Source organism: Neofelis nebulosa, chromosome 13, assembly GCF_028018385.1.
Source record: "Neofelis nebulosa isolate mNeoNeb1 chromosome 13, mNeoNeb1.pri, whole genome shotgun sequence".
Taxonomy (NCBI): domain Eukaryota; kingdom Metazoa; phylum Chordata; class Mammalia; order Carnivora; family Felidae; genus Neofelis; species Neofelis nebulosa.
The window spans coordinates 64,878,980-64,904,962 of record NC_080794.1 but is presented as its reverse complement, the minus strand read 5'-3'; the positions used below and the strand labels follow the sequence as shown (position 1 = coordinate 64,904,962).

The following is a 25,983-nucleotide window of genomic DNA, read 5'->3' as shown; positions in this document are numbered from 1 at the left end:
TTAAGGGCAGTAGGCATGAACTGAAGTCACGTTTGCGCAGCGACTGAGGCATTAACCATGTTTTCATTTATACAGCTCTCCGTACATGCAGCTTTTTATTGTAATAGTTGGAAGTGCTAGTTATGTTGTAGTCTCAAAGTGGGGGGTAGGGGAAATTGGCTGATCTTAAAGTTTGAGAGTATAGTTTTTTCCTGCAGTGTAAATTTACACTGAGCTATGGAATGGGGCAGGTTCTCTTAGCCTAAATTTTGACCCTATTTCATATTTATTTTACAAATCTACATATTATGTATGTTTTCTTAAAATACCCCTACCCCTAAAAAATGACAAACTTGGATATAATCTCTTAATGGGCCTGAATTGTGAACAAAAAAATTGGTTTGCTTTGGGACTGTCTGACTAGCACACTATATATTGTACTGATGAGACTGTTAACTTGAACAGGAGGTAGAATGCTGTCTTCCAATGGAAAAGAACTATATTGCGCTGCTTTATCTTGTCAGAAGACTAGGCAGGTGATTTTGATTTGGCCTCCAAATATTTGCTTTTAACTATTTCTTGTTAGCTTCCTTTATTGCCTCTGAAGTTGGTTACGTGGTGATCTTAATGCTGACTTCTAGACCTCAAACCCTGTTACTCCATGCCTGTGTTCAGTGCACTGCAAAAATTATAATCGTCAATCAGAAGAGCCAGATACTACCATACTTTTAAGAAAAGTATGTCTTAGCTGTGGATAAATTAGGAGCATCAGTCGCCTCCTTAGTGCTCAGAATTTGTCCGACTACTGTTACTATTAGCCAAGTCTAAATTGGATCGTCCTTGTTAGAAAAAATAAAGTTTTCATTCATTGTGTTTTGATGTCAACTTACCGAACAATTTCTTTTGTTTATTCTGTTGACCTTAGTTTTCTGACAAGATTAATCCTCCCCTTCCCCTTTTTCCCTTCCTGTACCCTTCCTCATAATGTAAAATGTGACTTCAGACAGGTTTAATTCCTTCATGGGCTGTGATAATAAAATGTCTCATTATCTGTCTCATTCATTTCACTTTCATAATTACTGTGATTTTACTACAGAGCAAACAGCTGGCTTGATTTTTATAGCTGTATCTAGGGAATATTACAAATTTGACCCAGACAAACTTGAGACTGACTTTTCTTCCAATAATTAAAGAGTAGAACTCTTAAAGTGATTATTCATGAATCAAAGGAAAAAACATCAGTGTTGAAATTCTATCACAAATTTAAAAAAACTATTATCACAGCCTTGTCCTGAAACCCTGGATTATTATTGTTAGAGAGTTATTTCCACAAAGTGTGTGTTAGTTTGTTGGACGTTTGAGACCCCAGGAAATCCCCTTTCTCGTAACGTTCTCCGCTTGGATCTGATCTCAACAGGGTGTCGTAGTCATTCTTCAGCACAGTTCTTAATTGGAGACCAAGAACCCTGGGCCTTTAGAGGTGGTCTAGCAGGAGAGTTCCAGGTATCAATATGAATTCACAACTGAATTGACATTTTCTTTGTTTTATGAGAAACCTTATGTTGCGCATCAGATGGCTGGAAGGATTGGTCTGCCGAAGGCTTTCTAGTCCCAAATTCAATTTAGTTACATAGCTGGATTTTAAATCAAATTTTCCTCCTCTTTCACAGTAATTTCTGAAGGAGATGCTGCCAATTCCCCCCGCGCCTGCGAAGCGCAGCGGCTCTAGGTATACACTTCACATTGTTTCTTTGCAGGTCGCACACCATTTTAATCTGCGCCCGCAATGCACAATGCGCGCATGCTTGTCTGCCAGTGGAAACTCCATGAGCAAAAAGGATGAATAATTATGCAAGTGAATGGTGTGAAAGGGCTTTTGGATACTTTCCCGATTATTTTACAAATAAAACTTGTATTTGAAAGAACAGTCTGTTAATGAAAATTTGAACAAAATAAGAAACTTTTTTGGATTGGAATTTGTTCATGGACTTTTCAGGTGCTCTACTTTTCTCCCCCCAACAGGTGCTCTGCTGCGCACAGCAAACTGAAGCGCATTGCTTTGGGGATAAAGCGTCTCCTGGACAGATAACCCTCTTCAGACCAAACCTCTCCTCCTGACATTCTGTTCTGCCATCTTTTAGTACAGAGATGGTCTATATGAGATTGGTTTTAAAAAAGTAGATTTGTGATACTGGAATAGATTTTTTATTTTTTATTTATTTTTTTACTATAAGTTTAAATCCCCATTAATATGCCACTAAAGCTATGTAACTCCGTTTGGGTAATTTCTATTCAGAAGCACCCCCTTCCCCCAGCAAAGAGGTGTTTATTTTAGTAAAGCATAGTACACCCCTCTTCTTCAGGTCTGCCTGCAGTAGCCAGTTAATGTTAAGTTGGTAATCTGCAGTGCACACCCATTTAAAGAAATGGATCTCTTCCCGACACTAATCCATCTCCTTTTGTTTCTTCCCACAGCGTTTGCTGCCAATTGATGGGGCAAATGATCTCTTTTTTCAACCACCCCCACTGACTCCTACCTCCAAAGTTTATACTATCAGACCATATTTTCCTAAAGATGAGGTAATTGTCTACCTACCAACTTGGTATATGGTTATGGTGCTCACAAGTTTCCTTTGAACTCCCTTGTTAAGAGAATCTGTTCGGTACTTTCAAATAGGAGCTTTAGGTGGAGAAAGTTAACTGAAACATTGAACAAGTGAGGGTTAATATTTAAGGGAGAATCTAATAAGGAGGTTAGACTCAGAAACATTTTGAGCTAAGTCCCTTAAGTCCTCTTTTATGAAAATCAGCTGAAAGGTATTAGGGTGTGTCCAAGTGGTATGGTCCTTGGCTGATTTTCTCTAATATATTAGTATTTTATAATTCCCAGTTGTGAAGTATCTACCGGCTGTTGACAGTCAGCTACAGGAAACAGCAAGCCTGTTTAAAGACCATTAACACGTTTAAAAATTTTTGGATGTATACAAAACTGAGAGGCTCAGCAGCATAGTTTGCAGCATTTTGAATCTACTTCTTAACTGCCTAAAACCATCTCCTTTGAAACAATTCTCCGTGTTTACTATACCGTCCTGTTTTCTACTGATTTTACAAGTGTGATTCAATGAATAAATATTAAAGCAAGGGGATATTTATGACAGGCCAGGCATTTTGTTACTCTGTCCTAGAAGCCCAGTCTGACTCACTGAGTCCTATTGTTAATTTCTGTTGCGATTTTTCTTGATGTGTTGCTTAACTAGATTATATTTTCAGGCTTCCGTGTACAAGATTTGCAGAGAAATGTATGACGATGGAGTGGGTTTACCTTTTCAAAGTCAGCCTGACCTTATTGGAGACAAGTATGTGATGAAGTGTTTGGATTTGTTGGATTTGGGAGTAACATTCCATAGCCACGTTTATCAGGTTAAGGGGAGGTGATGACTAGAAATAAAGTTTTCTAGAAATTCCACTTTAGTTACAATTAAATGTGAATATTTACATGTGTGTGTTTTTTGGTTTTTTTCCTACACCGAATGTAGTTTCTGTAGGTTGCCATTCAAGTACGTTAAGGCCTTAACGTCACTGAAGTCTAAAATTTGGGGTTAAAAACTCATTCTACCCTCTTTTCTTCTGAGCAGGTTAGTAGGAGGGCTGCTTTCCCTTAGCCTGGATTACTGTTTTGTCCTAGAAGACGAAGATGGCATATGTGGTTATGCCTTGGGCACTGTAGATGTGACCCCCTTCATTAAAAAATGTAAAATTTCCTGGATTCCCTTCATGCAGGAGAAGTATACCAAGCCAAATGGTGACAAAGAACTCTCCGAGGCTGAGGTAATAGCAGGTTTAGAATTATACTACACTAGTTTTAAAGTACTTACTAAGGCAAAGTAAGCAGAGATATCTTAAAATTTCAGTACTTTCAATAGGCGCTTGGGTGGCTCAGTCATTTGAGTGTCCAGCTCTTGATTTCAGCTCAGGTCATGGTCCCAAAGTCATGGGATCCAGCCCCTTGTCAGGCTCCACACTGAGTATGGAGCCTGCTTAAGATTCTCTCTATCCCTCTGTTCCTCCTCCAGTTTTGTATGTGCGTGCTCTCTCATGCTGTCAAAAAAATGTCATTGCTTTCTAAATTCTCTACAGAAAAGAATTCTTACTTTTTTTTTTTTTTTAATTTTTCAGTTTTATTTATTTTGAGAGACAGCACAAGTGGGAGCGGGGCAGAGGGAAGGAGAGACACAATCCCAAGCAGGTTCTGTGCTATCCGCAGAGCCCTGTGTGAGGCTCGAACTCCCGAACTGTGAGATCATGACCTGAGCCGAGATCGAGTCAAATGCTTAACTGACTATGCCACCCAGGCACCCCTTTTATTAGTTACTCTTTTTCTTTTTTTTTTTTTTTGATGTTTGTTTATTTTTGAAGGAGAGAGAGAGTGTGAGCAGGGGAGGGGCAGAGAGAGAGGGAGACACAGAATCTGAAGCAGGCTCCAGCCTCTGAGCTGTCAGCACAAAGCCCAGTGCAGGACTTGAACTCAACGAGCTGTGAGATCGTGACCTGAGCCAAAGTTGGACGTTTAACCATGAACTACCCAGGCACCCCATTACTTACTCTTAAGTGTGACATATTCCATTGTTTCCTCAGCATTAGGAGTTTTTTTTTTATTTGGAAACATTGTTACAACACTTCTCAAGTAAAAACAGAATATAGACAACTAAAGAACCTTTTTTTTTTTTTTCCTACCCTGTTGTGAAGTACCAAACTTAAATGGTCTCTTCTTTGGGTACTCAGGGCAAGTTAATTAAAATCTTTCATTTGCTTGGTTGTAGGCGGCTCACTTGCCTTCTCAGTAATGTATTTCTCATTGTAATAAAAAAAATAATAGAGGTGAGCTGCCCTGAGAGTCTATTTGCAGATAGGAGTACTTCTTGTCATATGTCTGCCTTGTCCCAACTTCAGTGAATTTTTTGTATATAATTTATGATTATTTTAATCTATGCATCAGCATATGCATTTTATTTTAGCATATGCATTTAAAAAAACAGTTCCTTCTTGATAATGTTTATGCCCAATAAATACTTTTAGAGATATATTTGGACTCTTTTATTTGTGACATGGCTTTTTTCTTCCATGTTGTTCCTTTTAGCCTTTTCTGAAATTCTGCTCTCTCCCATACCAGTTTACTTATATTCTCTCTAGAGTTTATTCCTATTTTTTACCTTCTTCTCTAGCCAGATGACTGTGTACTAAGAGGCTGATGTGGAGTAGCCTCACTTACTTGTAATTACATAGATATTAACTACAGTGTGCTGGTGATTGACCTGTTGATGCATTATTGTTTTATATTTGACAATTACATTTTTCAGCATAGGAACATACAAAGAATGACCAGTGGGTCTACTGTAACCTCTTTTACATTCACATTTTTGTGTAAGCAATACAAACTTAAATTTTTTTTTTAAATTTTGAATATTTTTAGATTTAACAAAGATAATACAAAATTCCTCTATTACCCCTCACCCGTTTTTTACATTTGTCCAAGTCTTAAGAAACCAGCTTTGGTGCAGTACTATAAACGCCACACTTTATTCACTTGTTTTTCCATTAATGTCCTTTTCTGTTCCAGGATCGAATTCAGAATACCACATTACATTCAGACAAATGGTTTTAAAAGTGAAAATGCTTCAGCTAGAATTATAAGCTAATTAATTCTTTATGTGATAAGTACATAATGACTGGAAGAGTTACTGAATGTTGCTTTCCTTTTCCTATTGCTGGTTTCTGTAGTTGGGATATAGATGTATAATGAGTTACTGAAAATCAAGAGATTCTTTCAAATTTTTACAGAAAATAATGTTGAGTTTCCATGAAGAGCAGGAGGTGTTGCCAGAAACTTTCCTTGCCAACTTCCCTTCTCTGATAAAGATGGATATTCATAAAAAAGTAACTGACCCGAGTGTAGCCAAAAGCATGATGGCTTGCCTCCTGTCTTCACTGAAGGCTAATGGTGAGTACATATTTGTGTAGTTGCTGGTGTTTGGGCTAGGTGGAGACAGGATAGAAAGAAATGAATTACAGTGAACTCGCATTCCCTTCCCCACCATGTATGGTTTGGCTTCTGAATAGTGGTATAAGAATTGCATGTATATTAATCATTGGAAAATGTTGATCTTTTATATTATGAATGCTTATTTTGAGCCCCATTTAAATGAGAAGTTAATACATGAGGTTAAATTTATTTTGCCAGGAGACTCACTGTGATAATTGGAAATTAAATGAACCCTCAAAAGAAGCTTCATTTAGGAATACACAGTTGATGGGCTCCTGGGTGGCTCTGTCAATTAAGCGTCCAACTCTTGATCTCAGCTCAGGTCTTGATCCTGGGATTGTGAATTCAAGCCCAGTGCTGGGCTCCACGCTGGGTATGAAGCCTACTTTAAAAAAAAAAAAAAAAAAAAGAATGCAGAGTTGCCTTTTTTTAAAAGTTTATTTTGAGAGAGCATACAAGTGAGCGGGTTAGGGGGAGAGAGAGAGACAGAGACAGAGACAGAGGATCCCAAGCAGGCTCCGTACTCTCAGTGTGGAGGCCGACCTGGGGCTGTATGTCAAAAACTGAGATTATCACCTGAGCTGAAATAGAGTTGGACGCTTCACCGACTAAGCCACACAGGTGCCCCAAGTTGACAAATTGTTTTGAGTGTTCTCTAAACTCAGCCTACAGAAATAATTTTGCTTTATATTCGTGGTATGAAAATTTTTTCTGTAAATGTCGAGGTAATAAATATACTCCAGTGGCCACATACAGATTTTAATTACATATTCTTTTTTAAATTAAGTTCCATACATTAATTTTTTTTGAAAAAAATTTTTAATGTTTATTTCTTAGAGAGTCAGAGTGAGCAGGGGAGGAGCGGGGGGGAGGGGCGCGGGGGGGGGCGGTGTGAGACACAGAATCCAAAGCAGGATCCAGGCTCTGAGGTATCAGCACAGACCCCCACGCGGGGCTCGAACCCACGAACTGTGAGATCGTGACCTGAGCCGAAGTCAGACACTCAGCTGACTGAGCCACCCAGGTGCCCCCCACCATACATTAATTTTTTTAATGTTTATTTATTTAGAGGGAGAGTGCAAGCATGGGGGTGGGGCAGAGAGAGAGGGAGAGAGAATCCAAAGCAGTGTCCGTGTTGTCAGCACAGAGCTTGACTCAGGGCTTGAACTCAGAAACAGATCATGACCTGAGCCCAGATCAAGAGCCAGATGCTCAACTGACTGAGTCACCCAGGTGCTCCTAATTTATTTTTTTTTAAGGTAAGCTCTATGCCCATTGTGGGGCTTAAACTAAGGACCGTAAGATCAAGAGTCGCATGCTGTACGTAGTGAGCCAACCAGTTGCTCCTACATACTCTTTTTTTTTTTTTTTTTTTTATACACAGCCTTTAAAAAATGTAAAAAACTATTTTTAGCCCTTGGACAATACAAAAATGGGCAGCTTGTTTGAGACCTCTTTAGAGGGTTGTTGTTACTTGGGAGTGCACTTAACTGTTACATCTTTGTATCATTTGAGTCAGTGGTATCCCTCTTGTGGAATAATTTAAACAACTCTTTGAAGATAGTATAATTCTTAGTGTTGTGCTTAGAACTGAATCATGCCAGGTATAGGAGGTATGTCTTAGAATGTACAACATATTCTGGTTCTATTGGCTTGTGACATAAACTGGAATGGCCTTTGCCCTGTGGGCTCTTCAAAGGTACTTTGTATTAAAACATTAAACAGAGGTATTTTTTGCATTGAGGTTTCTTACATCCTCTTCCCCAAAAGATTTTCTGGGGAAGAGTTTCACTGAATTTTTTTTTATTTGCCAGTAATATTTTATTTTTATTTTTATTTTTATTTTATTATTTATTATAATACTTATTATTTTTATTTTTTTAATTTAATTTTTTTTTTTAAATTTACATCCAAATTAGGTAGCATATAGTGAAACAATGATTTCAGGAGTAGATACCCATTTAGCCCATCCCCCCTCCCACAACACCTCCAGTTTCCCTAAGTTTGTTCTCCATATTTATGAGTCTCTTTTCTTTTGTCCCCCTCCCTGTTTTTATATTATTTTTGTTTCCCTTCCCTTATGTTCATCTGTTTTGTCTCTTAAAGTCCTCATATGAGTGAAGTCATACGGTTTTTGTCTTTCTCTGACTGGCTAATTTCACTTAGCATAATATCCTCCAGTTCCATCCACGTAGCTGCAAATGGCTTCACTGGATTTTTTTAATGGAGGTATTTTTGAGAATTAAGAACTGTATATATTTAAGGTGTACAGTTTGATGATTTGAAATACATTGTAATTACCACATTCAAGCTAGTTAACATATCTGTCATTTAAAATAGTTGCCGCTGCAGTATTCAGTATTGATGAATACTAATATTCATTGAATATTCATATGAATTTTAAAAATTGTGGTATGAAATTTAGGGACTGGTATAGATAAGCTCCTACTGTCACCTATTTGAAATATATTAAAGATTCATGACAACTCCTATCCATAATTCCAGTTGACATTTACATTTTGAATATTTGTTTTATTTCTAGGCTCCCGGGGGGCTTTCTGTGAAGTGAGACCAGATGATAAAAGAATTCTGGAATTTTACAGCAAGTTAGGCTGTTTTGAAATTGCAAAAATGGAAGGATTTCCAAAGGATGTGGTTATACTTGGTCGGAGCCTGTGAAATTTGTTGGCACTATGAACTGTCGGAAAGTCTCTGAACTTCACTTGGTTGGTGGTGGTTGGGGTCTTCATACAGTTCAGGCTCTGGAATGGCAAAATTAATCAGCCAATTGGGATTGGAAACGAAGACTATGTAAAACTCACCCATCACACTTTGAGATTACTCACTGGTTGGAAGGTTGTATTGATGCAAATCCTGTCTGAAACAGATGTGGGCCTCCTTTGTGGGTCTTGTGTTAGGTGCCAAGACCTCTTACATGGGCTTATAGGGAGGGGGTCTTCAATAAATGTAGTCAGCACTGTGTTCTGCATCCAGCGTGGTTGCATTTCTCACCTAAGAGTAATTAGAATCATTTGTCATCCTCCTTGATTTATTGGATGAAAAATGTCTTTCATTCTTCGGAGACATGGCAGAGATGAGAAAGATTTAGTGGGTTTCAGAGGCTTCAGGGTAGAGATTCCAAGTGGGATGGTTGTGGCATAGTTTAAGCTGAGTAAATGATTTTAATTTGGGGCAGTTTTTCTGCTCTTTGTAAAGCCATGGCCAGTTGTCTCTTGTAGTGACCATTGGTTCAGGCATGTTGTGCTTTGTAGGGACAAATGTGCATTTGTTTGTGGCAAAAGCCTAAAAATGGCAGATTTGTAAATTTTTTTGTATATAAACTAGCTGTAACCTGAGTATCCTTTGTGTTCACTGTTTTTGTAATTTTTTTCCTTTTGAAAATGAAAGGGTGTGTGGTTCAGGATGGCACTTTGAATAATGTAAATCAGTGGAAGATGGATTTTCTTTACTTTTGTCTTTTTTTTTTTTTTTTAAGAAGTTTTATTGTTTTTAAAGTGCCTCCCACCTAGGGCTAGGCCATGACCACTTTGGGTATGAGAGTCTAATTTCATGGGACTCAGTCTTGCAAAGTGCAGTCACTTCTGGAAATTAACCTCAATGCAGGTCAGCATGTGAAATGTTAGTTTTGACATCAAGTAGGGTTCAGGGACTTACTGGTCCCATTTGCCCGGAGATCAGTTGTCCTTTAATTTCAAGATCTGTTACAACTGGTTTTATTAAATCAGAGTCTTTAATTGCATGTTTGTATCTAATTTTTTAAAAAAAAATGAGCACACTTTAACCAATGACTTAAGGTTACCCTTTTCTTTTTCCTTTAACCAGATTCTGAAAGCTCCATGTATTTTAATTTAGATTTGGTGTCTTTAGGGGTTCTGAGCATGAGGTTAACAGGTAATCTCTGCAGGATTCATTTTTTTCATCATGGATTCCTAACAGTATTTTGTTACCTTGCTTCCCTGCAGTTTTGTTATCAGCTGTTTTACTTTGAGCTGAGGTGGGAGGGGCAAGGAAAAGGCATTTTCCTTCAGGAAGAAATTCCATCAGTTTGGGCTTTGAATCTTAAAGCATTGTGCCTAGTGGTACCTAGTGACTTTCAACCAGGGCCTGTGAGTGGGCACTGAGTTGGTAAGATGAATGGAGAGGAGGAAGGAGGCCTCTTTATTTTCAGGGTAGAAACCTTTAACTGATAGAAGACCTAAGAAGGCTAAGGGGGAAGGGAAGAGCTCTACAAGATGCTGTTTAAAACAGTTTAAGGTCACTTGGTTTTCTCTTTAAGTACATTTTGTACTCTAGTGGACAATTCTAGCATTTATTTGGAGGATTTCAGTGTCAATCTATGGAATCAGGATTTTTAGCAACTTTGCTTGTGGTTTTATCTTGGCTTATAATAATCATTTTGGCTGGTCTGGTCACAGATGCTAACCATGAAACAGATGTCCAGGCCTGTACCTTCATCATTCTAGGATGGTAAAGTGCTATGCTCTCTTCTATGGTTATGAATATTTATTAAGGTTGGAATGACATTTCATTGATTGTTCAGATCACAGCTCAGTTCCTGTAGAAAACGAACTGTAAAACTATCTGAAGACCATGCAAGAGGCAAAATAAAACTTGAAGTGAAATGTGTGTGGTGGTGTACTGTGTAAACCTACTTCCTGTTTCTGCTCTGTACCTTTTCTCATGCCTTTCATGTCTCACAAGCATCTTCCATAGCCGTTCACGTTGGGGGATGCACCTTCCTATTCCTATCTCTAATAAAAGACTTCCTTCCAGATTTTCTTCATGGCAAGGTAAAAAAGGAAGACTAGTTCTTGGCCAAGCCACCCTCCTCCCACAGTTATATCCTGGGTGGGAGTTAGGGCCGCCAGTTTGAATGCGTTCCCTCCCATCTAGTAGGATAAGGAACACACTTTGCCTGATTGGCCAAAAGGTGAGAGGTGGGGGTGGGGGAGTTGCCCAAATTATGGGACATACTACTCTTAAGGTGGAAGGGTGTTCGGGCTGCAATTATAAGCTTCAAAGTACGTTTGCCAGAAGTAGCCGCTAGCTGCACATTGAAGCTAACATCCTTTCCTAGCAAGCGCCAGCCTCCAACCAGCATATTAAGCTCAATAAAGAGAAGCCTTCTAGATAGTGAACTTCTCTGGTCGTTAAGAGCAGGAAGCATAGACGCATATTGGAAAGAGGACCGAGTGGTTCCATGGTTCCAGTAGAAAATAAACCCATGGGCAAAAAGTCTTCCTTCAGGAGCCTCGGCTCTCTTGGAGGAAAGGCAAGGCAAGTAGCGTATTTCCTTTGCTTTTGTGAGGAAAACGCTGCCTTGAAACTCGCCTTTACTAGGGGAGTTGGAAAGGTTTCCGTTTTTGTATCTATTCTCCCTTTGACGAAAACTTGCCCTGGATTGGGGGAGTGGAGACAGAAGAGGGTGCGAGGAGCTAGAGAAAATGGAGGCAGGAGCCGCCCTCAGAGAGCCGTGGTCATGGAAGTGCGGAAGGACATTAACATTAAGAAATCCATGCTTCTCTGACCCTTCCATGCAGTCCTGACACACACAGGTTTGACCAGAGGCCTCCGGCCCCCGGGGGAGAAAGCCCTAGGTCCGGTCGCGCCTCGTCCCTCCTCTCTCAAGTGCCAGCGGCTCCTTTAATGGGCGGGGCCGGAACACGCTGCGAGTCCCTCGCTTTAGACGTGTCGGGGGCGGAGCTTCCAGACGGCCCTAGCAGCATGGCCGCCGGCGCCGCCGCCGCTTTAGCGTTCCTGAGTCAGGAGAGCCGAGCCCGGGCCGGGGGGGTCGGGGGTCTGCGGGTCCCGGCTCCGGTCACTATGGACAGTTTTTTCTTCGGTATTGAGGAAAGGAGGGGATGAGGGTGGTGCTAGGGCGGTCAGGGGCAGAACAGGAATGCAGATGAGTACACGACGTGGGTTGAGGCGGAGGGGGCCCCGTGCACGGCAGACCAAGCGGGAGGGGGTGGCGCGACCGCTGTCCCAGATGTGCCGGGCGGAGCCCAGGACAGAGCGCCCCTGGTGTTCCTGAGAAGCGGGTGCGTAAATGGCCGGTCGCACCATGGCTGCACGTGACAGAGGTTTGGTGGAACGCCCCCCACGCACACTCAGGCACGTTCACACTGTTCCCTCTTCCAGGCTGTGAGCTCTCCGGCCACACCCGCTCTTTCACCTTCAAGGTAGAGGAAGAGGATGAATCGGAGCATGTGCTGGCGTTGACCATGGTGAGGCGCGGGGAAAGGTGGTGGTGGTGAATCGCTGGACCTGAGCAGGCAACTCGGGGGGGCCTCCAACAGCCCCTCCCCCCCCCCCCCAATCCCTTTACTGGGAGTTCCCTCCTCTGCCTAACTCCCACATGGGCAGCTTTCCTGGCTGAGTGATCCAGGGACCACTGGGGTGGGGCAAATTATAGGGTCGATGCCTCCACAAGGATTGTGGTGTCAATCCTTGCTTGGGGAGACCCCAGAGTTCTGTGTACTCTTCCAGCTCTGCCTCACCGAGGGGGCCAAAGATGAGTGTAATGTGGTAGAAGTCGTGGCCAGGAATCATGACCATCAGGAGATTGCAGTCCCTGTGGCCAATCTCAAGTTGTCCTGCCAACCCATGGTGAGTTCTCAGGCATATGTTGAGGTGGTGGTGGTGGTGCTGGTGGTGGTGGTGGTAGTGGTAGTGATAGTGGTGGTTGTTAGGAATTGAGGACCCAAGGACACAAGATGGGATGGGCCAGGCCTTCATCCTTGTCTTTCTTCCAGCTCAGTTTGGATGACTTCCAGCTCCAGCCACCTGTAACCTTCCGCCTGAAGTCAGGTTCTGGCCCTGTGCGCATCACTGGGAGGCACCAGATTGGTGAGAGTCTTCTCCTTTGTCTAGTGGGTTCTGCCATCGAGTTTCTCTTCCCACCGCCGCCCTCTACACTCCTGCCCCATCCTATCCTTATCTCCTAGTGGAGCTTCCATACAGACTATGTGTGATGTATCCTCCACTTTCTGTCCTACTTAAGCCTCCCTCCTGCATGAAACCTGTCTCAGCTTCTCCACCTGCACTAATGTGGTCTTCTTTGGCTCTTTGTCATCTCTCATTTAGTATCTGAGGTTCTTCCCACCTAGACCATAAGCTCTGGGAGATCAGGATCCCTGGCACCACAGGGCATGAATAAATGACATGTGGTATGAAGGGGGTCTGGCTTTAACCTCCTCCTCTTTTACCGCTTATGTATCCACCAGTTACTATAAGCAATGACGTTTCTGAGGAAGAAGAGAGTGAAGAAGGGAGTGAGGAGGAGGAAGCTGAGTTGTGCCCCATCCTACCTGCCAAGAAGCAGAGGGGCAGGCCCTAGCCTTGGTGAGTGGGGAGAGGAGTGTCCAGCAAGGTCTGGGATCGGGCAGGAGGAGCACGTGAACACGGCCTTGATGCTGACCCCTTGTTTGCTCTCCCTCAGGTCAGCTAGCTGCCTGCTACGTGTGCCATGCACTATGTTCCTGTACAAGTTTCAAGAAATTTAAATGTGTCTTCTCCGTTGAAGAGGAGGGATGGAAGGGTGGGTGGGTGGGGTCTTGGGCTGGTGCTTGGAGAGAGGGTGGTTCTATTCTTCATAAGGGCCCTGGTGTTTCTCTAATCTTATGCCATATCTGGGGCTTCCCTTTTCTCCAGGAGTGGGAGGAACTCTGAACTTCTCTCCTGACCCTCTCTCCCCACTTGCCTGTGAGATTGGAGGTCAGCATCTGAAGCTCAGGACTACACATTTTTAATACTTTTTACATTTTTGGATAAAGGCTGTAATAAAGTGATGTGGAGGTTTTTTTGCAACTCATTTGTGTGGCTTCTTTACCTGCTGGGTTGGCATTCCCCTAGGGGCCACCAGGTGGCACTGTGGCAGCACCGAGGGTGGCCCTGGGCCTGGGGAGGGTGAGGAAATGTGGGATCCTGCTATCCCTAGGACCCCAGGGGCCAGGCAAGGCCTGGGCCCCAACTGCCTTACTAAAAGAGGACCTCCCAACACCATGCCCATTCTCAGTCCCTACAGGTGGGGGAGGGCCATCCCAGGAGGTTATCAGCATCCAAACAAGGGGCCTGGGCCTCTGTCAGCACTCAGGCTGATGGGCAGGGGGCAGATAAAGGGGCTTAAGCAGTCCAAGGAATGTGCATCCCTAGCCCCATGAGGGGGCTCAGGCCCTGAGAGGGCCTGTGAGGGGAAAGGCAGAGGCTAGTCTTTGCTCCTCCTTCCAGTCTTGCAGGCTGTCTCTGAGCTGGTCTGGGCCCTTAGAAACCTGATTCCAGGGGCCAGATGGAGGGGACTGGCCAGATTGGGTGACAGGGAAACCAGAATCCGGGTGGCCTGGCATATGGGGGCAGAGAGGGTCCCCTGGGATTCAACCTCCTGGGCTAAGGGGTTCCTGACCCCCAGCACACCGCCTGGTGTGGGGAATCTCTGGTGCCTGTAATCAGGTGTTCTGGGGTGTGGGTGCTGCTATGCCAGGAAGAGAAAGGGAAGTACCTGGTGTGAGCATTAGTGTGTATGTGACCAACTCTGAGGTCAGCAGTTCAGCAGCTGTGTTGATGTGGGAGGGGGGCAGTATTTCAATGTCCCACAAACAAACAAACAAACAAACAAACAAAAGGTTAACTCCTGAGACAGCCTGGGGCCAGACATGCTGAGGATGGACAGAGTACAGTGCCTGGTGGGATGGTGGGGCCAGGCCCACTCCCTCCCACACTGGCTGCTGGGCAAATGAATGAACAAGTGGGAGGGATCTCTAGATAACCCGAAGGGGCTGGTATTGGGGCAGGTAAGGTAAACTTTGGAGAGAGTGTCCCACAACACGGAAAAGCATCCCTGCTTCAACACATCCTTGGAGTAGGTTTCCCCACCCCTCCTGGTGAGAAGCTGAGGTTCAAGCTCTAACCTCCCTTTTTCTTCAAGTTAAGGATAAAAGAAGATGATTTCTCTCTGGGTTGCAGTGGTCAGGGTCTTAGGCCCCTTTCTCCTCTCCAGGATGACTGAGGTGCTTCCATCAGGAACCAGGGTAGCCTGGTGGGGGAAGTCAGGCTCGAGACCATTCACCTTTCTGTGGTCGTGAGGGAGGGGGAATGCAGCTGGCGCCCTCTGGTGGGCGAGGTTGAAACCACCTGTGGCCGTGCGGCTCCCCACGCCGCCTCGCAGGGGGCTAGGTGAGTGGTCTGGGCCGCCTAAGTTTAGGCAGAAAGCGAGGAGTAAGTCACTGAGGCTGACTTCACTCGTTCTTTGACTGATTCGCTAGAAGAGGTCCTGTTAGAGCCCTTCCCTTCCTCCTCTCACCTATAACCTCCAGAGTCCTCAGCATGTGCTTGGTTGGAGACTCAGGAGACTGGCTGAGCGCAGAGAAGTCATCTCTGGGGGAAGCCTCCCCAGTCAACCCCTCTACCCCCTGCGCGTGGCCCTGTCCCGATATTTACCCCCTGCGAAGCTAGTGAGCGCTGATTGTAAGCCTTGACTGTTTCCTGCGTGGGTCTCCCTGCAGCCCAGGCCGGCGCCTAGCACGCTCCTGCCCGCAGTGGGGACCCAATCCACACCTTCCCCTTCTTCCAGGAGTTTCCTGGCCCAAAAGGGCGCCCCGCGGACAGAGTTGGGGATTGTTTTTTCTCCCTCCCCGCTCCCGCCTCTCCTCAATGCCCCTTCTGCCAGCTCAGCGCACAGTAGGAGCACTTTGGCCTCGGAGCGCCGAGGGATGAAGGCGTACATCCGCGGTTTGCAGACCACTGGAGGATGGGCAGCCTTGTTATTTGGGGTGCGAGGGGAGACGACTCCCTGGCGGGGGCCGAAGTGCTTAACGCAGTCTCCGCGATTTGCATTTGAACAGTCGGTGGAGAGTCCGCGGCGCTTTGAACGCCGGGCGCAGGAGGCACGAGTAGGAGCAAACTTCAATCCAGGCAGCCCGCGCCGGCTGGTGTGGATTTGAGGGGCCCAGGGTGGGCCTGGGGCGAGGGATGCGTTTGGAAAGAGGCTGAAGGTGTGTGTTTGGGTCCCCGCGAGGGCGTGTTTGCGGAGAGGGGCTGTTTGTGTTGGCAAGGAGTGTGTGTTTGTGTTTGCAGGAGGCGAGGGTGTGAGTGTGTGTGTGTGTGTGTGTGTGTGTGTGTGTTGTGTTTGCGGAGTGTGGGGGCGGCCAGGAAAGGTGGCCCGGCTGTCACTCAGCGATCAGGTTGACAGGCGCTCCCTCATCAGGGCCAAGGAGCTCTGATTGCAGATTCGAGGAAACAAAATAGCAATTGTAATTACGGGGCTTTGATAAGATAAAGGAAGGAGCGAGCTGGCCGGGAAGCGAGCAAGCGAGTGAGGGAGGGACAGAGTGACCTGCTGGGGCCCCGGCAGAATATTTGCATCTGTCACTCAAAGGGCTGATGGAGCAGTACCTGGCACCCAATGTGAGGGTGTCCCCATCTGCCCCCCTTCCCACCCCTGCCCCAAGCCATAGACTTTTGGGGAGATGCGAAGAATCTCCCAAACTGATGAGCGTTCTAGTTTGGGAGAAAGTTGTCCAAATGCAAAGGAATTCTTTCCTATAGAGAGGCCCCTTGATAGAGGTTAAAGTGTAGTACTAAAACCTTGACCTCCCACTTTAAGGTCCTAGGATGCCCATCTCCTCTGGGGGAGGGAGGAGGGTGAGCTAAGATCATTGAAGTTCAGCTCAAGGCCTTCAGAACCTTCTGGGAGCTCCAGAACCAGAGTTGGATCCTGAGTCAGATACTCTGGCCTCTATCCAGAGAAGGGCAGGTGCCCAGAGTGACTCTGGTTGTGGCCCCAAGACTGTGCACACTAAGGGTGGGCTGGACTGCCATGACCCCTGCCTGAGTGCTGCTCCATGCTGTTTTCATCAGACTATTTTCAGAGGGCTGGGTCCCTGGTAGGGAGAAGGCCCTTCCCACCCTCTGCTCTCCATCTCTCCATTCACTTGTTCATTCATGCGTGTGCTCACGCGCACACACACACCCCATTTTCAAGGGCCTACTGTGTGCAGGGCATGAAGTTAAAATGGTGAGCATCCTGCCTGTTTGAAGCAGTGCATCTGGGGAGGTAGACATTCAGCAAGTGGCCTGCAGGGCTCTAAGGCAGAAGAGCATAGTAAGGAAAAGGCTGGTTTGGGCTGTGGGCACTGGAGCCCGCCTCACCTGTCTCCCTTCTAATGGGCTCACCTCTTAGTTGAGAGGAGACAGTGCCAGTCCAGCCTTTAGCAAAGACAAGTGCTCAATAAATAGTGGTGATTATAATCTGTTGGGGGGGGGGCGGGTAGTGGGGAGAGAAAAGCAAGTCTTCCTGGGGAAGCTACTCATGAGCTGAGGTCTAAATGCTCGGCCAGTTTCTTCATTATTCATTCATCAAATACCAACTGCAGAACAACCTTGCCCAGCTCTGTGCCATGAGCTGCAAGTTCTGGTCTAAAAGACATGATCCTTGTCTGGAGGTCTGTGTGTGCAAGAACTGGCAGAGTAAGCAGACTCCTGGAGGTGGGTAACACGTAGGCTCAAGGAGTCTCCTTCTCTGAGGGAGGATGAGGTCTTGGGACAAGTACTCTGTTTTCCTATCTATGCATTGCTCAGTGTTATTATGGCTGGCAAGTGGGAAAAGGTGGGACACAGGGACAGGTGGGGCACAGAGAAAGGGGAGGTAGGTAGAACTTGGCTGTGCTGCGTACTGCTTCTGGCCTAATGGCTTCCTGGCACCACCCCAACCCCTCCAGTCCAACCCCAAGGACATAAGGTGGGGGCAGTGGGGCAGGGGAGGTCATAGGTGGATGCAGCAGCTGCGTAGGGCATCAGTGGTTCCACCTGCTCCTCAGAAGTATCTGTCCCAGGGCATCTCTGCCCACCCAAGCTGCTCCTAAGGAAGCACCATGGCTCAGGGGTTCCAGAAGCCCCTTGGGGGAAGCAATGAGGGGCTGGGAGAAGCTTAGACAAGTCCCTACCTCCTTTGGTTTCCCCTCTCCCTGCACCGAGCCCCTCACATTTGACACAAAACACCAGTCCATGTCTAGTACACAGTAGGTGTGTAAATGCCTAAGTGCACAAATAATGAGACCTTGAGAGGGAAAGGCTAGGCGGCCTGGATCGAAGTCTCTTCCCCAGAAAAAGCTGGGGACAGAAGTTATTTTTGCCCCCCTCCGCCTGCGGCTCTGGGAGAGCAGCAGCAACTATGGGTCCTTCCAGGGATCTCTGGGCTCCTCTCCCACGTAGGTGGCTACTTCAGGCTAGTGTATGTGGGACGGAGGCAGGGGTGATGGTGATAAGGGGGGAGGGGACTCTTCTCGCTCTCAGGGTCTTCTTGGAGACCGGACGAGACAGGAGAGACCAGAAACCGGCAGGAAGGGTTACTCAGCAGAAAGCTGGTGGGGAGGTCGGGTCGCCGTCGCACACGCACGCACTACCCGAGAGCCGAGCGCACAGCCATTCACTCCCACGTCAGAGGGCACTTCCAGGGGGCACACGTGGCCGAAGCACACAGTAGGTGGCTCGGAGACCTGCCGCCTAGACTGAGGCGTAAAGCCAACGGGACTCACCGTGGAGACCCGGCACTTTCCCACCCGGGCGCACCCCGCGGTCCGGGAAACCCCAGCCCGAGGCGTCCCCCATCCCCACGGGTCCAGACCCCGAGAGCGCGCGAGGGGGTCAGGCCCGGGATGGGGGGAGGCGCCCCCCGCCGGCCGCCCCCGCCCCTCCCGCGGTCCCCAGACCCCTCCCCTAGCCCAGACCCCCAATCCCAGACCCGCCGGCCGCCCCGCCCCGGTCCGCCCCGCCCCCGCCCCGGGCTGCGTCCGGGCCCCAGCTCCCAGCCGGGGGCTGCGGGCTCCGGCCGCCCGCCCCGCGCTCCCCCCTCGCGCCCGGTGCGGCGCCCCCCGCCCTCACCCCTCCCCCTCCCTTCCCACCTACCCACCCACCCTGCCGGCCCGTTACCCTCCCGCCCGCTCCGGCTCCTGAGCAGCCAGCGGCCACCGGCTCCGGCAGCGGCGGCAGAGCGACTCGGCGCGGCACGGCGTGGCGCGGCGAGCTCGACATTCCACGGGACCCGCAGAGCCGCGGCCGGACCGCCGCCCGCCTCCCGCGCCCCAGCCTTGGTCGGCCGCCGCCGCCCTCGGCTCGTCCCTCGCGGCCGCCCGCGGGCCGGCGTGATCCCGCCGGGGCTCTCGGTGCTCCCCGGGCCGCGCGCCATGGGCAGCCCCCGCTCGGCGCTGAGCTGCCTGTGAGTACGGCCGCCGCCCCCGCGTCCCCGCCCGGCCCGCGCCGCCGCGCCCTCTCCGCTCACCCCGCGCCCTCTCTCTCTCCCGCCCGCTTTTGTCTCCCACAGGCTGTTGCACTTGCTGGTTCTCTGCCTCCAAGCCCAGGTAAGGCGCACTGCGCGGCGGCGGGGCCCGGGCGGGCCGGCGGGGGCCGCCGATTGGCAAGTTCGGGCAGGGGCCCTTGGACCGAGCCTGCGGCCAGCGCTGCAGGGCTGGAAGGAACCTTAGAAACCCAGCCCCGAACTTCCCCGAGGAGGGAGCTAGGGAACAGAGAGGGAGCTCCCTGCCTCAGGTCACACAGCTAGTGTGCAGTGAGACTCGAACGCAAGGTTTCGGAGTCCAGCGCCGTCTCCGGTGCATTCTAGCCAGGTTGGGGTGGATGGGGGGAACTCTAGGGCCAGCCACACCTGGCTGCCGAGTAAGGGGGGAGCTGGGGCCCGGGAGCGTTCGTTGTCAGAAGTCCCGGTGACTGCCGCAGGGACTCTTCCGCGGCTCTCTGGGGACACTTGCGGCGGGTCTGGCCGAAAGATCAGGTGCCTAGGCTCTCTGCGCTCTCAACATTTGCTCCGTAAATTTGTCTTTATAAATGTCAGGGGTCGGGCAGCGCTGCCTCCCTACTTACAAGCGCCCTGCTTTTCTAGGAAGGCGGGGTGGGGGGGCGGGGTGAGGGGGGCTGCGCTGGGCAGGGAGCTTGCTTCCCTGTGCGGAGCTGGCCGGGAGTCCCAGGGTGTTTCCCAACAGGTAGGTCCAGATCGTTCCGGGCTCGTCGATGTTAGGCTGAGGCTGCCCGATTTTCCTGGGTGGGGTGTCGTGGCCTGAGCTGGCATGTTGGGGGGATCCCCCAGCCCCTGCCGGCTGCCTGGGACAGTGGAGGGGCGCGCAGGGCGATGGGGGCCACTTGGGCCCCTGGGCAGAGTAGCATTATAATGGCGTGTTGTGTATTTTTCAATTTCCTAAAGGTAACTGTTCAGTCCTCACCTAATTTTACACAGCATGTGAGGGAGCAGAGCCTGGTGACGGATCAGCTCAGCCGCCGCCTTATCCGGACCTACCAGCTCTACAGCCGCACCAGCGGGAAGCACGTGCAGGTCCTGGCCAACAAGCGCATCAACGCCATGGCAGAGGACGGGGACCCCTTCGGTAAGGCGACCGGCGCTGGGCAGGGTAAAGGTAGCTTGTAGAACATACGCCCCCTTTCTCTGGCTGGCCTGCTGTGACTGGACCTGCCAGCCCCATCTGCACCGGCAGGAGGCTTGTAGGCTCCCCAGCTCAGAAGGGAAGGAGTTAAGGCCAAAAAAAAAAAAAAAAAAAAAAAAAGCAAAAGCATCTTGGGGTCAGCTGGAGAAAAGAGGGCCAGCGAAGGGACCTCGGGGAGTACTTGGCCCACAGGTGCCCTTTCCCTGCCCAGCAGATGAATGAATCCAGGAGTCTCCCTTTCCACCTCCCCCATTCACACACCCCTCCCCAGCCGCAGGTGGAGGCAGAGGGTTCAGCGGGAGGGGGCCTCAGGTTTAAGGGAAGCTCTTGAAAGAGGATATGTCGCCAGGGCCCACAAAAGGAGAGAGTTGGGAAAGAGAAGGGAGCACAATCCCCCCAAAACTTACAACTTGGAGGGGGCATGCCATGAACCTTTAAACATTTTGATCAGAAGGGCCAATGGCACATGGGGACTAGGCTTGGGAAGGGGCCCTCTCCACTCCACTGACCCAGGAACCCAGGTGGTGGTCAGAGCTGGGCTCCGGGCTGTCCGTGGGGTGGTGAGTCCAGGGAGCTACTGCGGGTCAGAGAGACTGAGGACTGATTGATTTCTAAAACATTCAATATTCCTGCCTTGAAACAAGGCCAATTTCTAGAGTGCTGGATGTACCAAGAGAAAAGCAAGCCCTCTGGGCGGCTGGTGTTGTTTTTAGAGAGCGATTATTGTGAGTTTAAAAACCTTTAAATAATGACCAAGTTAAACAAGCATGAAAGGAGAGGGGAAGACTCTATTAAAATGTAATAAAAAGGTGAGGCATTTTAAGAGCTAAGAAGAAAAATGAAGAATGATATAAAACAGAAAAAGAACGAGCCTTTTTTCAGATGTGGAGTTTGAAAGGAGTTGCAAGTCTGTAAATGTTAAAAAAGAGGTTCAAGATTGTTCTCTATGAATCTCTGGAGAGACCCCCGCGTCTGGCAGAGCGATTAAAACTCTTCTTACTTTCACCTTTTTTAACATTTCCTGAATACTTTCTCCTCTTCTCGAGCCAGTTTGGGGGATCGAGTATGTCTCACTGCATTTTTTCTGCATCGACGTAGCTGACTTCCCTTCAAAGCTGGAGAAGGAGACATAATTTTCCCGGGATAAATCTGTCACTGGGGTGGAAGAATAGGTTTGAAAATGTTAAGCTTTCCAAAAGCCCGGTCGGGAAAGCCGCTGTAAACTTGCAGCCCCAGCTCCCCAGATCCATCCAGGAAGGGGAGTGGGGGCTCTCCATGGTGGGGGTGGGGGGCGGCCTGCCCGGTGGCCGAGCTCCCCCGCTGCGCTGGCAGGGCCAGCCTGCCGTCCCTTTGTCCCTCTGTCCCTCCGAACTGGCTGCTTGCTTCTCCTCTCAGCTTCCAAGGAAAGGGAACGAATGCTTAGCTCCTCCTGGGTTTGCTCCACTGGAGCCAATGGTCCAGCATCCTTGGGTTTTGGGGACGGAAGAAGAGGCTAAGCTGGCCGTGGGTGAACTCGTCTTCAGACATCAGAAGTCTCATGCCCACTTCTGTCCTTACAAATGTAGGAAGCTTTCCAGGTTCCCTGGTCCCTGCCTGCCAGGCAGGGGTGGGAACTGGAGGGCCCAAGAGCAGAGAGGCTTAGGGTGTATGGCCAGCACAGTATGAGTCTGGGGGAGAATAGCAGAGAGGTCCTAGTTGCTTCCTTATGGGTCCCAGGAAGGAACCGAGGGATTGTTCCAACCCTGTCTGCCCCATTTGGCCAGAGTCCTCTTGCCCCTTCTCCAGCCAGTGTCCTTCCTGGCCCTTAACAGCAGCCACTCCTTGCTCTGGAAGGCAGATCAGGAGAGGGATGAGCAGACCGGCTGGGTCCAAGAGGAGGTGGGTGGGAGGGGAGGTGACAGCTGCATTTCCCTGGCTGACTTGGAGCCAGACTGGGGAGTTGGCCACTGGGTCCCTGCTCTGTGCTTATGTGAAGGGGTGGGGTAGTCACAGGCTGGGCAATGAGGGCTGCCTCACTGACCTTTAGTCAGTTTAGTTTTGAGGACAAAAAAGGTGCTGCCTTGTTAGGGCAGGCTGGGAGGCAGCTCTGGGAGTCCCAGAACTGCCTTCTCAAGCAGGGAAAATTCTGGGCTCCGCAGTAGAGAGGATAGGAGACCCAGCCTCTTCTGTCCTATCCCCAGCAGCTAAGTCAGCCCTCATTCCCTTCTTGGGGACAGCCTCAAAGGGAGGAGTTACGCAAAGAGCAGACAGGGACCAGGACTTCTGTGGCAAGTTGGCTGTCTAAGGGGAGGGGGCAGGGGAAGAAGGCACAGAATTCAGCTCCCTGTCTCAGGGCTTTCCAGACAGAGAGGCAAGCATGCCTGCTTTTCTCCCCTCCTCACCCGCAGTAAGTGTTTGGTCACTGGGGTGAGAAGCCCAGCTGTGATGGAGGTTGAAAGAGAAAAGACTATTTGAGTCATTGATTTCTGGACACTGGGGCTGGGGACAGTGGTGACTGGGAAGCGTGGAGAAGAGCAGAATCCTCCCAGCTGGAGTCTGAGGTTCTGGGAGAGCAGCTGGCTATGTATGGGCCGTGTGTGTAGGGAGAGCGGTCATCTTCTCAGCAGAGCAGGGGTGGGGTGAGGGGGTCGTGAAGGCTGTGAGTTAGAACCTGAGGGGCCAGAAACAGGAGAGATGCTTTAATGTTTGGCCTCCCAGCTGATGTCACTGTTGTACCCCCAGAAGTTTGCAGTGATATGCGAGGCATGGACACATAATATTTTGACTTTGAAGGATCCCCTGAGATCTTTGATTAGAGTGGAGCTCTAGTCATGAAGCCTTGACATAAAAGTCAATATCTGGTTTTAAAAGAGAGTCTTTTCAGTTTGATGGCCCCAAGATCTCTCTGCAGAACCGTTTGTACTCCATGATCTTATCCACCCCCTTATGTAAATCCAAGTGAGGGGCCTGGGGCCCAGAAAGGAGACTTGATCTTTCGCAAAGTTGCACAGCATATTGGCAGCTGGGCTGGGGCCGGAGCCCACATCTTGGGTACCTGCTCTTGGAGCAGTTGCTGGGGGGACGTGACAGGTCTGTGGGTCAGCTGGGGTGACGATGTGGTACAGTGGGGGTCAGGGAGCTTCCAATAACCATCCCCCCACCTTCCCTGACAGCAAAGCTCATTGTGGAGACAGATACCTTTGGCAGCCGGGTTCGAGTCCGAGGAGCTGAGACAGGCCTCTACATCTGCATGAATAAGAAGGGGAAGCTGATTGCCAAGGTGAGGCCCCAGAAGGAAGGGAGGGCCCCCCAGGGCCTGGGGAGTAGCTGGGCTGGCAGAGCCAGATCCCAACAAGGTGGGCAGAGAGACCCAGGGCCACCTTGGGGTTACCTAATGATTGGGGTGGGGGGGAGGTGAGAGAGAAGGAAACTGCTTGAGAGATGAAAAGCTATAAAGGCAAAGGAGGAAGAAGGAAGGCTAGGGTAGGGGCTGGCGGGGGGGTTGGTAAATTCCATATATCTTTTTAACAAATCGCCAAATTGCTTTGCTATTATGTCCAATTACATGGTACCAGCATTTGGAATGTTCAGTAAGCCGCAGGCCCAGCCCCTCGGCCTAGCTCTGAAATGGCCCCATTAGTCACGGCTCTTCTCCAGCCTCGAGTTCCCTGCTTCCTGGGCTTCTGGGGATTGGGGCTCCGAGTCTCCCCGCAGGTCTCCCCTCCCCCATGGGGTGGCTGCCCTGGGGCCCCTGGGGTCCTGAGGGGCTGAGGGGGGGCAGCTGGGGAAACTGGTGCCAGCAGCTCGGCCAGACTGGTGGGCAGGAGGCCAGGGCAGGCAGGGTCTGGGCCCCCTCTCTGCCCCTCTGTGTTGGGGCCCAGCCCCTCCGGAGACAACCATGTGTCACTGCTGCCCAGGAGGACAGGAAGTTGCCGGGTGGGCTGCGGCTTGTGAGGGATTAGAGAGCGGGGTGCCCGGGCGGGGGTGGGGCTGCAGCTCGTGCCCACCCTGCCATCTGCTGGGGTGCCCACCTGCTGTCTGGGGCCGCCTGCCCTCTGCCTCTGCTGGGGGGGAGCTCCGGCCAGAGCCCAGTAACGCCACGTCTGCCCCCTCCCCACCCCCCACCTGCAGAGCAACGGCAAGGGCAAGGATTGTGTCTTCACGGAGATCGTGCTGGAGAACAACTACACGGCCCTGCAGAACGCCAAGTACGAAGGCTGGTACATGGCCTTCACCCGCAAGGGCCGGCCGCGCAAGGGCTCCAAGACGCGGCAGCACCAGCGCGAGGTCCACTTCATGAAGCGGCTGCCCCGAGGCCACCACACCACGGAGCAGAGCCTGCGCTTCGAGTTCCTCAACTACCCGCCGTTCACGCGCAGCCTGCGCGGCAGCCAGAGGACTTGGGCCCCCGAGCCGCGGTAGGCGCCGCCGGCCCCTCCCCGCCGCCGCGCGGAGCGGCTCATCTTGCGCGAGCACAGAGAACCTCCAGCGAGGTCTGCGCTGCTGAAGGCTGGGGAGGAGCTGGGGGAGCCCCGGGTGCTAGCTGTTGATAATTGTTTGCTGTTGGGCTTTTTGTTGTTGTTTTGTTTTGTTTTGTTTTTTAAACAAAAGAGAGGCTCTATTTTTGTATTCCACTTGGCTGTGGTGTCTGTCTTCTTAACTTTCAGGAAGGCCCGGGCAGCGGCCTAGACTGGGATTCTGGCGGGGGTGCACCCAGAGCGGGGGGGCTTTTCTAGCCCAGCAGAGGTGCTCCTGAACCCCAGCACCTGTAGGACAAGCTGGCCAGGCGGCCAGTGACTCTACCTCACCCCTCAGGTGTGGGGAGGGAGGGGAGGGTGGGGACTTAGGGCAGGTCTTTTAAGGGTGGGTGTCAGTGGGGGTGGTGGTGGTGGATGTGTGTTGGTTGTTATTAAATGACTGGAATATTTACTTAACTTGGGTATTAAAAACGTGTGTTGGAGAGTAAGTCCTGCCAGTGGTCAGCTTCCACCCCCTCCCCCAGCTGCCCTGGCAGAGGAGAGATGAGGCAAATCAGGCCCCAGTTCTGACTGTAGCTTCCTTCCAGCCTGACTTAGGTCCCGCGCCCGCATCATTGTCACAGAGGTGCTCTCCGGATAGGACAGAAGCAGGGAAAGGGGCAAGAAGAGGCACTTGCTTAGCCGGTCCTGGGAGCTCTCGTACATGGACCTCCTAGCTCTTAACAGGAGTCACTACCATCACTTCCCCCGCCACCTCTGGGGCAGAAATGATGGCTCTGCTAGGACCAGAACTGCGTTCATGGATTCCGTGAGTTGTTAAAAAGTGCCTCTGTGTGTGTGCCTAGGTCTGTGTGGGAGACAGGTTGGAGATGCCAGAGCTGGCTCTTTCTGAGGAGCAGCCTCCAGAGAATGAAAGAAAAGAGCAGTTGCCAGGGCCCAAGGCGGAGGGTACGTTGGAGGGGAGACCACCAAGACTGGTGTTGACAGTCACAACGTGGAGCAAGTGTTGACTTTTGAGGATTCTGGTTCGAGAGCTGAGAGC

The 25,983-nt window shown here is 49.7% G+C and overlaps 3 protein-coding genes and 1 long non-coding RNA gene across 6 annotated transcripts in view; 3 read left to right on the top strand and 1 right to left on the bottom strand.

The window, feature by feature from the left end:
• OGA (O-GlcNAcase) overlaps positions 1 to 10,662 on the top strand; it is a 30,286-nt gene extending 19,624 nt beyond the window's left edge. For both annotated transcript variants that reach the window (XM_058697557.1, XM_058697556.1), the window contains 6 exons: positions 1,397 to 1,482; positions 2,455 to 2,559; positions 3,250 to 3,335; positions 3,615 to 3,807; positions 5,818 to 5,977; positions 8,562 to 10,662. In XM_058697557.1, coding sequence (XP_058553540.1) covers positions 1,397 to 1,482; positions 2,455 to 2,559; positions 3,250 to 3,335; positions 3,615 to 3,807; positions 5,818 to 5,977; positions 8,562 to 8,698 — 767 coding nt within the window. In that variant the 3' untranslated portion in view covers positions 8,699 to 10,662. The remainder of the gene's footprint in view (positions 1 to 1,396; positions 1,483 to 2,454; positions 2,560 to 3,249; positions 3,336 to 3,614; positions 3,808 to 5,817; positions 5,978 to 8,561) is intronic.
• A 146-nt stretch (positions 10,663 to 10,808) lies between these two features.
• Positions 10,809 to 13,849, top strand: NPM3 (nucleophosmin/nucleoplasmin 3). Its single transcript, XM_058697558.1, has 6 exons — positions 10,809 to 11,882; positions 12,182 to 12,267; positions 12,530 to 12,649; positions 12,796 to 12,889; positions 13,267 to 13,384; positions 13,482 to 13,849. Exons 1-5 carry the CDS (start codon positions 11,687 to 11,689, stop codon positions 13,377 to 13,379), a joined length of 609 nt encoding a protein of 202 aa, XP_058553541.1. The 5' UTR covers positions 10,809 to 11,686; the 3' UTR covers positions 13,380 to 13,384; positions 13,482 to 13,849.
• A 5,321-nt stretch (positions 13,850 to 19,170) lies between these two features.
• FGF8 (fibroblast growth factor 8) lies at positions 19,171 to 25,057 on the top strand. Of its 2 annotated transcripts, none has more exons than XM_058697555.1 (5): positions 19,171 to 19,250; positions 19,356 to 19,392; positions 20,280 to 20,427; positions 23,637 to 23,743; positions 24,595 to 25,057. In XM_058697555.1, exons 1-5 carry the CDS (start codon positions 19,219 to 19,221, stop codon positions 24,883 to 24,885), a joined length of 615 nt encoding a protein of 204 aa, XP_058553538.1. In that variant the 5' UTR covers positions 19,171 to 19,218; the 3' UTR covers positions 24,886 to 25,057. The 2 variants fall into 2 exon arrangements, with proteins under 2 accessions (XP_058553538.1, XP_058553537.1); XM_058697554.1 differs by having other exon boundaries at positions 20,247 to 20,427.
• LOC131493260 (uncharacterized) lies at positions 21,253 to 24,602 on the bottom strand. Its single transcript, XR_009252545.1, has 3 exons — positions 24,495 to 24,602; positions 23,662 to 23,709; positions 21,253 to 21,599 (listed from the first exon to the last, which is right to left on the bottom strand). It is a non-coding gene; the product is annotated as an uncharacterized LOC131493260 (long non-coding RNA).
• Positions 25,058 to 25,983: the final 926 nt, after the last annotated feature.